Source organism: Adelges cooleyi, unplaced genomic scaffold, assembly GCF_023614345.1.
Source record: "Adelges cooleyi isolate 19-005CV unplaced genomic scaffold, UGA_ACOO_1.1 ACOO_flye_CR_arks_rails_tigmint_CR_PRNA_9, whole genome shotgun sequence".
Taxonomy (NCBI): Eukaryota; Metazoa; Arthropoda; class Insecta; order Hemiptera; family Adelgidae; genus Adelges; species Adelges cooleyi.
In genome coordinates, this window is record NW_026096579.1 from 10,224,994 (window position 1) to 10,238,482 (window position 13,489).

Below are 13,489 nucleotides of genomic sequence, written 5' to 3' on the forward strand. Positions count from 1 at the left end.
AATATTTAAATTTAAAAAAATATTTCCGAAAATTTTTTAAACCTAAATTTATATGCTTGTATATAAACGTGCTAACAACAGATTTAATTTTATTTGGAAATTTCTTTCTTACAGTATTGTTTGCAATGTACAGATATTTTCCCGAACTTTGGCTAGAAGAGACCAAATCAAATTTTTAAAATTCTACCAAATTAAAGTAGCATTATAATATGTTTACATAAAATAGTGTTATGTTATGTCAAATCATAAAAAAAATAGTTTTTGAAAAGTGTAAAAAAAACTAATTTTGTACACTGTGCTCTCACCATCTTTTGTCTTCTTAAGGAATTATTCTGTAATTCAGGCGAACAATAAGGTAATAGCTTACAAAAGCAGAATTACGAACTATTTTATAATTAAAATAATTATATTAGTTATATTATATGTCATTTTGAATAACTTATTTTTTCTAAAACATAAATAAATAAACCCCATCATTGTAAAAACAATACCTTCTCAGAACCACATCAAAGCTAAACTATTTAGAATTGGGTGTCGGTGTTAAATACTATGAACTGGGAAATAGCGGTTAAGCTGGTTTAAATCTATTTTAAATGACCATATTTTTGGTTTATTTTTTAACTATTGCCATATAGATTTATGAGTTGAGTAAATTTTGAATAGGTGAATCCTATGAAAGGAGCTGTGATTTTTGAGCTTTTCAGCTACCAACTAGAAATATTTACGATTAAGTAAGTCGTGCTTAAATATTTAGTTAACAAGATTTAGAATTAAAAACATATTTTTATTGGCTTGTTACTTTTTTCTATAAATGTTAATTCCATACTAAAAATAAACTGTAAATAAACGATATGCGCCCGGCGGAATTATGAATTATATAAGTAGTGATTGGATTCAGTTAAGGTGCAATTCGACTTCACATGAAAGAGCTTACTGATTGCTGATTGACGCTACAGATTGCCGAAAGTATGAATACTTATAATTACTAGTATGAGTATAGCTAAATGTATTTAATAAATTAATTGACTAAAATATTTCAACTATTAAAAATACATTTGTAAAATAAAAATCAATATGATAATAGTTATAATAGAAAATTGTTATACAATTTTTATGATATAAATACAATAATATTTTAATACAATAATAATGTTAATAATAATAATAATAATACAATATAATAATATTAATATTTGTACACTATTTGCTCACTGTAGCGTTTCACTAAAAGTACATCCCTAAAACACTTTAGTTACCTTTTTAGTTAGTTCCCCTAGGTAATTTTTGTTTAAGCTAACAACATTGTAACTAGTATTAATTTATGGGTAAATGCCTATAAATCATGGGCAATATACAGTACAGAAATTATTATGTAATACATTATATCACTTTTAACCGGTAGTCAATTGTAAGTTGTATAATATAAAAATGAATATACTTTATATAAACTCAACTTACAAGCATTAAAAAAAAATGTCTGAAAATAGATATGCTATTTTTACTTATAGGTAAGTTAGGAAATTATGTTATTCATATAAGCAGCAAAATAACAAAGATAATTATCGGAAAAGAAACGCAATGATTTAGAACTTTTATTTTACTATAATTAGGTACTTAGCGCAGACTAATTAACAACAATACTTTTTAATATATTCTCCTGTAAAATTATACTCTTGGTAGGCTTAAATTAAAACAAACACTCCATTGAAATATAGCGTGTTGACTATACACAAATTATTTTATGTTGATTTGAGATTAGTATTATTTTTTTTTTTAATAAGTAAAGATTTGTAATTAGTCATTATCATTAGTCATAAATTAAAAGCATTTAATACTCTTTAATAAACTAATACGTATGATAAATCACTCAGACGACCAAATATAGATTTTTGTATTAGATTTATTTTTATTAAGCTACACAATTGACATAGGCTTGCTCTGAAATAGGATAATGATTTAATCGTTTTAAAATTTCCGTTCATTTTTTAGTTCCTAATTAGCCCTAACAGAACAAGGATAATAGAAGTACCCACGACTTCCATGTACGGTTCTAAAACCAGCAATTTGTCTTTTCGAAGTCTAACCATTATTGATTATTGGTCCGAACTTAGACTTTGATAAGTCAATTTCTTTGTGCTCAATTATACTTTCTAAGGGGAGTAGTTTTCATAGTTCTGTTATTTTACTTGTTACCCTGAAAAGGAACATATTATTTTAAGAAAGAACAGTTGAAGTAAGTGAATAAAGGGGGCAAGTTTAAACCCTAATGTTATCATTGTCATAGAACTTAGAAGCACGTAAGGATGCACAGTTTTTTGCTAGTAAAAGTACAAGTTTTAGTGATATTTTGATATAGTTTGCGACACAATTTTTTTTTCAACAACGCATTTATTTTAATTAAGTTATATTTTATTTTATTTTATGAACGTCGTCGACCAAATAAGGACAGAATAGGATATCTAAAATCAAAATAATATTATGTGTACAGTGTACATAAAGATTTTTGTAAAATTAAATAAAAATAAACTTTGCTACACTTTACCTCTCGTCTTAAACTTTAAGTGATATAGTAAATATTTAAAATAAACTCTTCATAAATTAATGAAGAGTTTTGAGATTCTAGAACAAATAAATAAAAGGCATTTCAAAACGATTAAATCCGGAACAAATAGATGAATAGAAATTTTAAAAGTCTGGATTACGAAACTTTTCTTTTAAATCTTAACATTAGTTCCTTACCTAATTCATTTTAAAATCCTGGCTTATAGTAAAATCTTAGATTACAAAATATAAAGACAATACCTTATTATCACATAATATAAAGATATTTTTTAATTCATTGTTTATAAAGTTATACATAATATGTAAGATAAAATATAATAAGTTATTATTAATAACACTTCTTTTTTGATGTTGAACTTTTGATATACACCTAAAAAATTAAAATGTCAAAAATGTCTCTTCGTGGACACGTAGATAAAGTTATGCTATTACATTTTTGTTTTAATATAAGATATTGCTCTTAACTTTTAAATAGTATTAGTACAAATGCGTTTATTAATTATTTCAATATATTTTATACCACGTGTAACAGACAAGATAACACATTTTCCCCATCTCATAAAAATTAACTCTCTCTCTAAGTTTTGGGTTGAGAGTAGCGGTCTTATGAGTATGTGTGCAAGTTAAGTTGCAATGTGTATGACTAGTTTTTGAAATGTACACCATCATTTTTAAAAAAAGTCAATATTCATGTTTAAGCTGTAATAATAATTTAGTAATGTAGTACTCTTATGTAGATACTAACTATATCTATATATTATAATATTATTGGTATGAAAAAAGTCGCATTGTTAGATTATAAGTTAGTATTACATTTTCCGCAGGATAAATTTTTTAAAATTAAAAATAATTTTTTTCTATAATAATCATATCCGTACTTGACATGTTCTATCCCTAATTACCGTATCGGCTTGTCTATGTTAACAAAGTACCTATACCTACAATGACTGTCAGATAACAAATATTACATCAGTCACAATGGTCCTTTAGGTAAAGCCCAACGGCTTATAACAGTTTATCAGTAGGTTTGACTAATAAATCTTACGAGTGTATCTGAAACAAACAGAATATTGTATTAATAGGCGTACAATAATGTGTAGCATAGATAATGATGACCAAAAATCGGAGATTAAGGTGTATAGGAGATATCCTATGGGCGTTCGACAAATAATATCGCACTACACCATTTAAGATATTGAGTATAAATAAAAGTAGGTATTGTCATTATTTTCAAACTTATAATTTTATCCAAAACTATATAGTTATCTTATCTAGATACGACTTTCCTAACATCTTGCTGTTTTGGCTTTATAATCGGCTAGGTGTGTTATTTTTTACTATGCTGGCTTTACGGTACCAAAAATAGGAAAGTCGCAAGCTATGGGTAATTTTTGAACTATTTGTATGACTTGTAAAGTAGGTATACTTTTTTAAATATTGGTCAAACTTTATTTTTCTTTGGATGATTCATTTAATATGGCCACAGAGAAATGGTCGTCTTATGAACGTGGCTTAAACTTATTTTGTTAGGAGAGATGAAACACATAATGTTTAACTATGCTTGATGCTTGTGTTGACTAAGTTGGTAAGTTTAATTAAAAACTGTAAATAGTTCAAATTTCAATATTCTGATGGTAATCGAATTTACTATATTTCCATACTAATTGAATTTTTTGAATTGGTAATATCAAATTAATAAAATCGGAACACTCGTTGCGGATAAAAATGTATAGGCACAATCAATGTTTGTTTTTTTACTTTTACAGAGAGCAGTAGCGTACTAACGAGGGGGGGGGGGGTTTAAACCCCCCCAGAGCCAAAAAACAGATTGTAAATAAGTAATATATATTATAGACATTTATTGTATAATTGTTACAATGTTACTCTCTGAAGTAATTTAGAACTTGAAGTAAATAAATATAATAAATATTAACTTAATAATTATATTTTAGTGTTTAGTGTTTAGTGTTTTGTATAGTTTTGACTTTTGTTAACTATTAAATACGGCATACCTATTCTGATATTAAAAACACGAATTTATAGCAAGATTGAATGTACGCCATTGTATGAGTGTAACCTGTTAGAATATACTTTATTACTCCACTGACACATATAAGTTATTAATTCAATAAATTATACATTCGTCTTCTTATAATAATAAAACGTAATCATATACAAAACAAATGTTTTCTGAAAGTTAAGAAATCAAATAATTAATAATATAATAATTAAAATACAGAAAAAAATTAAAATAAAACGTTGATAAAAAAAATTATCATGAGATTGTTATTTGCTAAGTAATATATTAACCATAATAGACCATCCAAGTTGTGTAGGAGATCCCAAAATAATGTCTAATTAATTGTTATAATTCGCAAGAATTTTCTAGTCCACTTTTTCACTAAATATTTTTAAAGTTATATTAAAATACAATACTACAATAAACTTATAATGTAATTTACAATTTGTGTTTTAGAAATATTTGGAAGTCTACAAAATGTGTTTGCTAATTAAATAGTAATTTAATACCGTAAAACGGGGAGAATTGCAACGATTTTCACGATTCACTCAATTTTAAACTTAAACTAAAAATCATGTTTTTATCCAAGAGTTAATATGAAATTGTTAAATGATGGCTTGTTATCTTAGGTATAAAATTAAAAAAAAATTGGAACTGCGATTTCAAATTTTTTTTGTCTTTTTTATTCAAGTAAGTATGTTGCAATTCATCTTATTGTGGGGTGAATTGAATCATAGCTAAAAAAAATATGAATGTTGCAATAAAACCATAGAAATGGCGTATTGCAACTTGTATATGGTTTTAAATTCATAACTAGGTTGGTATTTAATACATAACATTTACTTTATTAATAAACATTGCAATACCCTTGGCAAATCCATAAAAAGAAAAGAACAATTTTAACAATTTATAGTTAAAGTATAAAGTATAACAATTTAAAATATGAAATGTATACTATAAAGTATAAATCAGTTTCAACAAGTTATGAATATATTACCTAACAATTAATAAATGGTACAACAAAATGTGTCAGTCTCAACAAATAGTTTTGTAAGTCTTTCAAATAAGATCATTCTTTGATTCTTAAAAAATAAAATTAAAAATTAATGGTAACGTTTTAGTAGTACATTAAATGAAAAAGACAGCAGTAAATCCTCGTCTTAATACTGTAGGAGGATCTATCTATTTCTTTTTCGATATCTTATCCCTCTAGAGTCTGGAACATATTCTCTAGGCATCTATAAAATATAATAAAAACATAAAAAAAAAAATAATTCACAATTCTTTTTTATAATCAAATGTCAATGCAAATCACCCCATTTTTTACAAAAATTGAAAATTTTAACTTCTTTCATTCATAATTAATTTAAAATAGAATATATGACTTTTTTTGATAGTTAATTAAGACATTGACATATTATATTATGAATTAAAATTATTATATTAATGATTATTACATTTTAATTGGATAAGCTGAACTAGGATTTACAAAGTGATAACATGGTTTAGTCAGAAGTCATGAAACAAATATTTTTTTTCCGAGAAGGACATACTGTTATAATTTAAATATCATTTTAGTTGATAATAAATTTCTTGATTAATTTTGTTTGATTTTTTTCAAACTGATAACATACAAATTTGAAATTTGGGAACACTTACAAACTTATTACTCACCGAGTGTTGCCATTTACCTTTAAGTTGCAATTAACCCCGTTTTGCGGTAATAATAATAAAAAAAAAATAACAACTAATGTTTTACAACTTGCAATTTTTTTTGTTTTTGAGATTAGGTACCTAAAATTTTATAGTAACTATTTTAAGCACGAAATTATATTTTCAACTTTTTTGTTCATTAGTTAGATATACCTTCTATTTATTACAAGGTGACCAATAATTTCGGTATTAAAATTGGTCAATAATTATTGTTATCGGTTTATTTTTTATTTGATGCGGGTAACATTTTTAAAACTATTTTTGGATACATATCAAGTATTATTTTGGATGTAATTATATTACATTATTACTAATATATTGAAGTAATTGACTGACTCTTTGTTTTAACATAATTTTATAATGCATCTATTAAAGAGTGTGAATTAATTGTTAAAAGAAAGTGTTTCCAAATACTCTACCCCATGGGTGGTTTGGAAATGAGTATAAATACAATTTTTTTTTATGAAAGATAGAAATATAAAATGCAATTTTATATTTTTAAATTAGGGAAAGGTGGGGGAATCATGGCCACCTAAGCAAGAATTAAAATATCTTCTGAACTAAAAGTCCAAGTTTTTAATGGGAAAATAGTTGTTTATCGTTTTGAAATATCTGGTTAGGTAGTATTATTTTTTTGCAACCCAGAGCAAGATTGAATGTACGCCACTAACTGAGATCCTATCGCTTTGATGCGAATTTAATTATATTACTATATTATTATTTGTTTGTGTTTTTGCAGTACCTAAATATATAATCGATATAGTAGATACCTATGTAATATTATATTACACAGTTTAATTTTATAGGTCCTTAACGACTCTTATTCATTTTACACGACAATAACATAAAAACAAGTAGGATACTCAAGGTGTTATTCGAAATACAAAATATGGAGACGGTATTCTCCGTTGACCGAAACACTTATAAGGTAACTTTGGCGCTATCTATTAAGCCGGGTTCCCACGACTCGCCTAAAAATGAAAATATGTCATTCATTTTATAAAATAATAATTTAAAAACAAGTTTACCATAATTAGATAATTCATTAAAACAAAAATTTCATTGCATTTGACATGATTAAAAATTAAAATTAAATACCTAATACATTAAAATATAAAATATATTGAATTGTGTACAAAAAAAAAAAAAAAATAACTGATGAAATAAATAATATAAATTTAATTTAAAGTATAAATAAAATGATGTAGCTGTATAATATAAACAAAAAATTAATTAATTAATATATTTTATTTATTATGTTATTTTTTTATATATCTACTACATTTATCTTAGATTTTTTTTTAACTATCATTATTTTTTATTAAATAAAATACAATTTATTATTTTATATTATACATCTTACTTGATTATATCTATTTATTATAAATGGTAAATTAATTGTAAGTTTTAATTATGTAGACAAGAGTTAGTCGCAAGAGTCGTCTAACCGACTCAAAAAGGGCATAGACTAAAAAAAAAAAAAATACTTATATTTGTTTAATAAATTTGTTATTTTGTATTATATGATTAATTATAATGCATTTATAATTGGTAGATATTCCCTGTCCATTCGGCAGACAGACAAATAGTGGGAACAGATATACTCGTTTACTTACACGAATAAACGAATATTAGGTATACATTTGGTAAATAGATGAGTTGTGGGAACCAGGCTTTAGATTGTTGAAATATTTCCTCTTTTGTGATATAATATACGAACATCATTATTTTTTAACACAATTTCACAACAACGGTAATCCAAAATTGCCATCATCTCTAGGTATTACAACTTTTACTAATATTAGCTGTCGCTAGGAAAATATATATAAAATAACTGCTAATGGGCAGTACAAACTCCGGATTGTTTTATAAAATATTTGTCAAATAGAGTAAAAGTATATCTAAATAGATAAAGTTACCTTATTTGTATAATACTACTTAAAAAGTTTTGAATTAAATTAAATTGTATATTAAATTACATATGCAAGTGTCATCCTACAAAGTATCATGCTTATACGAGAAATAAAAACAAACCTTCTCTATTGGACGAATTATAATATTTATACCAGTAAACCGTAATTGTTAAGTTAATATGAAATAATAATTAACAACACAATATACGTTACAAGTAACATTGTTTTTTTAAAAAAATATGAATAAATATTATTAACATAATTGAAATTAGGTAAAAAATTAAAATAAATTATTATAATATGGTAAGTTTTGTTATGCAATTATACTTATCGGTATTGGCCAGATCAATAATATTACAATGTTTAAGATTGTTTAAGACTGTAGGTTTTTAATTTTACCAGTAACTAATAAAAAATAATCCCGTCATGTATACAATAGAGAATACTGAAAATGGGCAATAATAAATTTAAATGAAAGTACAATATTATAGCAGACATACATGTTCCTAAATTATAAATATAAATAAATAAACATAATTGAACATAGTTTTAATTGACTACTTATTGTATACATGTATTTTACTATTGGTACATGTTTTTATTTATATATTTTAGTTTCCTTTATCGGTTCACTACCTACAAATTACAACCATATTTGTAATTAACTTACTTAAATTATTAACTTACAATAACTTCAAATAAAAACTGGCTTTTAAACATTTTATAATATCAATACGTATCATAATACAAAAAAAATTATCGATTCCACAATAATATTAAATATTTTGGTTATTAAAAATGCTTCAGAAATTCTTCAGAACAAATTCGTGCTCTAGCATTGATTGCAAGCTTCATTTCACTTATTTCTTTGTCAATTTCCTCCATAAATCGGATAATGAAATCAATTAACTTGTTCCTGTACATTTGTTCCACATGCACATTAGTGATTAAAAATGTTATATCATAGCCAGCAATAGGTTTTCTCCTTAAAATGAAAAAGTTTTCTGCTCTTTTCATCATAAATCGTGTAAATTTATCACATAACAACCGTTCAATTTCATCGCACTGTTTAATTGCTATGCTGACACGTATAGAATTTATTGAGCTCTCAATAAATACACGTTCTCTTTCATTGCGACTGATTAATACTGGCGTTAGTATAAGTTCTCTATTTGTTTGCATTTCAATTTCAGGCTTACTATGGCGTTCCACTACTTGTGAATAAAATTGAGTTATGCATATGGCAGCATCTAATGTATGTTTCACAACCGATAAATAAGGTTTAAGTGTTGTAGTCATTTTAATATGCTGTAAAAAAAAAAAAAACCATTATAAATATACAACATGAATAATTACACAAATACTATCACAGATTAACAAGAACAAAACAAAATATCAATAGATTAACAAAATAAGTAAATTGTAAAAATTAGTAGTAATCAGTGTACTTAATACACTGATAATATTTTACATAATCTATAAAAAAAATCTACGCAAAATAATTATTCTAACCAGGCATCCAGCTTTACATCTAAATGTGAGGTTACTTACGCAACGACTATATTATATTTTCACCCATCCCGATATAAATTATGATGTAGAATGTAATCAGTTAGGCGTGTTCATTTTTTAAGTTAGTGTGCTAGGCCCACCCAAATACTGCCAATAGTCTTAACTTAAAATAAATATTTCAATATCTACTAACATGTTTTATATTACTTTTGAACTATAGCTATACTTGATAAGTTATTAAATCAATATTTTAAATATATACTAAAATGTAAAATAATACTCTCTGCTGATAAACTTATATATTCATTAAAATTAATAATTATTTTTTAAATTAAGAAACAAATGTCGATTTAATGTTTCAATTGTATCAATTTTTAAATTGCCCGTTCAATACTGAATAAAAAATGCATATATTGATAAGATAATTATTAAATGTAGCTATTAATTACTGAAATTAAAAAACTGGCTTACTTATTATATTATTGTCTATTTACTTGAATGTGAAAAACTGAATAAATTATGTTTTTGAGACGTATCGTAGACACCTATACATTCAGTGTAATCATTTCAAAAATACATCAATAATTAAAAATGAACTAAAATATCGAACGTATAAAATAACAAAATACGGAATGAAATATTTTAACTAAATAAATTTAGAACTAGGCGGATATGACGAACGGAAATCTTGAATACAGTCGATTTCTACTTTCAGCAATCGGATGATAACTATTTGACAGCAAATAACTAATGCTGATAATGACGCCCACGTAAATACTACAAAACGCCGACGTTTACTAAACATGGTTGCGGTATCCATGGACGTTTCACGTTATCAGAGGTTATCACAGTTGTTTGTGATAACAGTAAGTTGAAATTTGTATTATAATACTTTGTATCGTACCTATTACCTACTTGTTAGTAAACCACCTTCTAGTGCCGATATTTTAATTTAAAAATAAAGAACTGAATTAATAGTTAGCCGAAAAGTTTGTTGATTTTTAATTATATCCTAGGTTAACGATAATTAAAAATGTTTAAAAAGTAAGTTTAATTAATAATTTGTTTATTAATATTCTGACCTAGGCAGTAATTTTTGTTGTTTAGTAATTAATACCAGCTTTCATCTACTTAGGTACCTACATAACACAATTATCTTATGTAAATTATTATCAATTGATTGTTACAGTTTTCTTTTATCCGTTTTTTTAAATCTAATTGAGTATTAAATTTCATTTTAAAATTACTAAAATTTTGAATGTGTTCTTAAGTATGTGCATGCATATTATGTATCCCTTGTATTCAAAATCGTGGTATAAGATCAAAGAGGTGAATTGAATATTTTTTAAATTTTGAATATAATGATGTTAGCGCAAATAGTATTTCTATTAAATAACTTATAACCGTAGACTTAAATTTACCATTAATCATGGGGTTGCTTAAACACTAGTAAATGTCTATAAGCAACTCTATAAACATATATTTAAAAAAGTGTGAATTATTTTAAAAACTGCATAACATGGATAGGGATTGAGGAAAATATAAAATAACTGTCGGTTTGAATTAATATTTATGAACACTATGAATTTTTTCTTGATTTTTATTTGATAGAACGAAAAGTAGGTGTATTTTATTGTAGTCTTGAAGTAACATCATTTATAAATTAACTTATAAGATAATTGTGTTTCTGATATTTTTATAAATTAATTACTTATTAAAATTTCAATTTTTTACAGGTTTGATGACAAAGATAGTGTAATTGGTATTCAACAGTTAAAATCATCAGTCCAAAAAGGTATAAGAACAAAAATACTTGAGCAGTACCAATCTCTTGATGAGTACATAGATCAGATATTACCTAAGAAGGACGCACTGAGAATTGTAAAATGGTAAAATTTTAGTATTGTAATAGAGCTAAATATATAATAATGTTTAAATTTATTCAAACACATTTATTTTCAGCCAGGACCATATTGAAATTATTGTAAATTCTGCTGGAGACTGTTTATTTTTCCGTCATAGAAATGGACCATGGTTACCAACTCTAAAACTTCTTCATAAGTGTAAGTATATTGATTATATTGTCGTCGCTTAACTATTTTATTTTTCTCAAGTTTACAGAAGAGCGAAAAAATCAGTTTCATTTACCATTAAACAACATCAATTATTCGATTATATCGCTTTCTATTGACTTTTTCGTAAATATGAGTGCATTTTTTGATTCTCTGCAAAATGTTAAATAATTGAGTGTTGTTAACTCAATTTGACCAAAATTTGAGATTGGTATATTTACCTTTAGAATTTTCTTTCAGTATTTAATTCAGATAACAAGTAAACTCCTTTCAAATCTGTTTTAAAATTTTCTATTAAATTGTTAGATTGGTCGATAAGAATAGGTCTTAACAATGTGAAATAGTGTTAGAAAAGAATACTGGTGTTATGCAAATGTGTGTTTAAGACCAGATTGCTCCATGGGATGCAACACAAAAATACGGTCACACGAAACAAAAAATGTTCATCATAAATGTCAACTAATAATACATAGACCAATAATAATTATTGATTTTTATTGTCGTTCTTAATTTGATAAAATATATGCACAATGTAGTTTTGATATATTATTTTGTATAATGAATTTATGTATACATATTTTATTTTTTTAGATCCATTTTTCCTTCCCAAAGAGCAAGTAGATCTAGGTGCAATTAAATTTGTTATGAGCGGGGCTAATATTATGTGCCCTGGTTTGACGTCTCCTGGTGCGAAAATTGAGCCTGTTCCACAAAACACTATTGTTGTATCCTTTTAGTAGTTTTCACTTTAAAATTGGTTATTTCATCATCATTTTTAAATTTCAATAGATTAAGTTTGTTATTTTGTTACTGATTAGATATTATAATATTTAAATTATTAGATCTGCGATAATCTTGTAATATTCAAGTATAATTACAAATAATTTAATTTATTGTTTCTTAACAAATATTTACTCAGGCAGTAATGGCTGAAGGAAAACAGCATGCTCTTGCTATTGGTATAACTAGTCTGTCCACAGATGACATGTAAGTTATTATATGTTTTTTTATTAAAATAAAAATCATGAATTTAATAAGTAATTAAATATTTTTTTTTTCAGATTAAAAGTCAACAAAGGAGTAGGTATTGAGAACTGCCATTACCTAAACGACGGACTATGGCAAATGAAACCTGTAAAGTAATTAAAATATTACTGTGAAATAATTGTATCTCAAGTACGAATTATTCAAATATACTTAAAATAGTATAGTAAAATCATAAACTGACCCATTAAGTTATATTTGTGTGAAAGTAAATGATTGTATACTTTTTTTTTTCAATGATGCATCTACAATAAACACCTGTATAATATTATTACCATCGTAAATTGAGTAATTTTACTTTTTTCTCGCTTTTTTACAAAGCTTAGAAAGAACTGGTTTATTTTTGCATTAATTTTCCTTCTTTTCTTTTAAATCTGAAGATCCTATTTTTAGAAGAACTGATTTCTTAAATTAGTGTTTCTATTGTTTAGGAATCGTATGAGTATCAGTAGGTTGAAGAAGTTTTTTCCTTTAACTAAAAAATGTCCAAAGAAAATATTTACAATTTTAAAAGCATTATTTGCTCAATAGTGAAATCTGCTAAAAGTTACTGGAAATTTGTTTTATTTAAGCGTTTTCTTAACATTTTTATAAAATAATGAAACTGATTTATTATTAGGAAATATATTTTCTTAAGCCATAAATGTAATGAA

At 25.2% G+C, this 13,489-nt stretch overlaps 2 protein-coding genes across 3 annotated transcripts; one reads left to right on the forward strand and one right to left on the reverse strand.

The window, feature by feature from the left end:
- Nucleotides 1–8,488: 8,488 nt before the first annotated feature.
- On the reverse strand, nucleotides 8,489–10,444 carry LOC126846515 (actin-related protein 2/3 complex subunit 4). 2 transcript variants are annotated; one of them, XM_050585993.1, is made up of 2 exons: nucleotides 10,215–10,444; nucleotides 8,489–9,516 (listed from the first exon to the last, which is right to left on the reverse strand). In XM_050585993.1, the coding sequence occupies exon 2, from the start codon at nucleotides 9,505–9,507 to the stop codon at nucleotides 9,001–9,003; it is 507 nt and encodes a 168-aa protein (XP_050441950.1). In that variant the 5' UTR covers nucleotides 9,508–9,516; nucleotides 10,215–10,444; the 3' UTR covers nucleotides 8,489–9,000. The 2 variants fall into 2 exon arrangements, with proteins under 2 accessions (XP_050441950.1, XP_050441949.1); XM_050585992.1 differs by having other exon boundaries at nucleotides 10,192–10,443.
- Nucleotides 10,445–10,606: 162 nt separating this feature from the next.
- LOC126846672 (malignant T-cell-amplified sequence 1 homolog) lies at nucleotides 10,607–13,107 on the forward strand. Its single transcript, XM_050586389.1, has 6 exons — nucleotides 10,607–10,764; nucleotides 11,457–11,609; nucleotides 11,683–11,783; nucleotides 12,384–12,517; nucleotides 12,712–12,779; nucleotides 12,854–13,107. The coding sequence occupies exons 1-6, from the start codon at nucleotides 10,754–10,756 to the stop codon at nucleotides 12,933–12,935; spliced, it is 549 nt and encodes a 182-aa protein (XP_050442346.1). The 5' UTR covers nucleotides 10,607–10,753; the 3' UTR covers nucleotides 12,936–13,107.
- The last annotated feature ends 382 nt before the right edge of the window (nucleotides 13,108–13,489 follow it).

Coding starts and splice junctions, on each gene's coding strand:
- LOC126846515 (XM_050585993.1), bottom strand. CDS start 9,507: ATGACTACAACACTTAAACCTTATTTATCGGTTGTGAAACATACATTA.
- LOC126846672 (XM_050586389.1), top strand. Junction 11,610..11,682: donor GCACTGAGAATTGTAAAATG/GTAAAATTTTAG, acceptor ATTTATTTTCAG/CCAGGACCATATTGAAATTA. Junction 12,780..12,853: donor AGTCTGTCCACAGATGACAT/GTAAGTTATTAT, acceptor TTTTTTTTTCAG/ATTAAAAGTCAACAAAGGAG.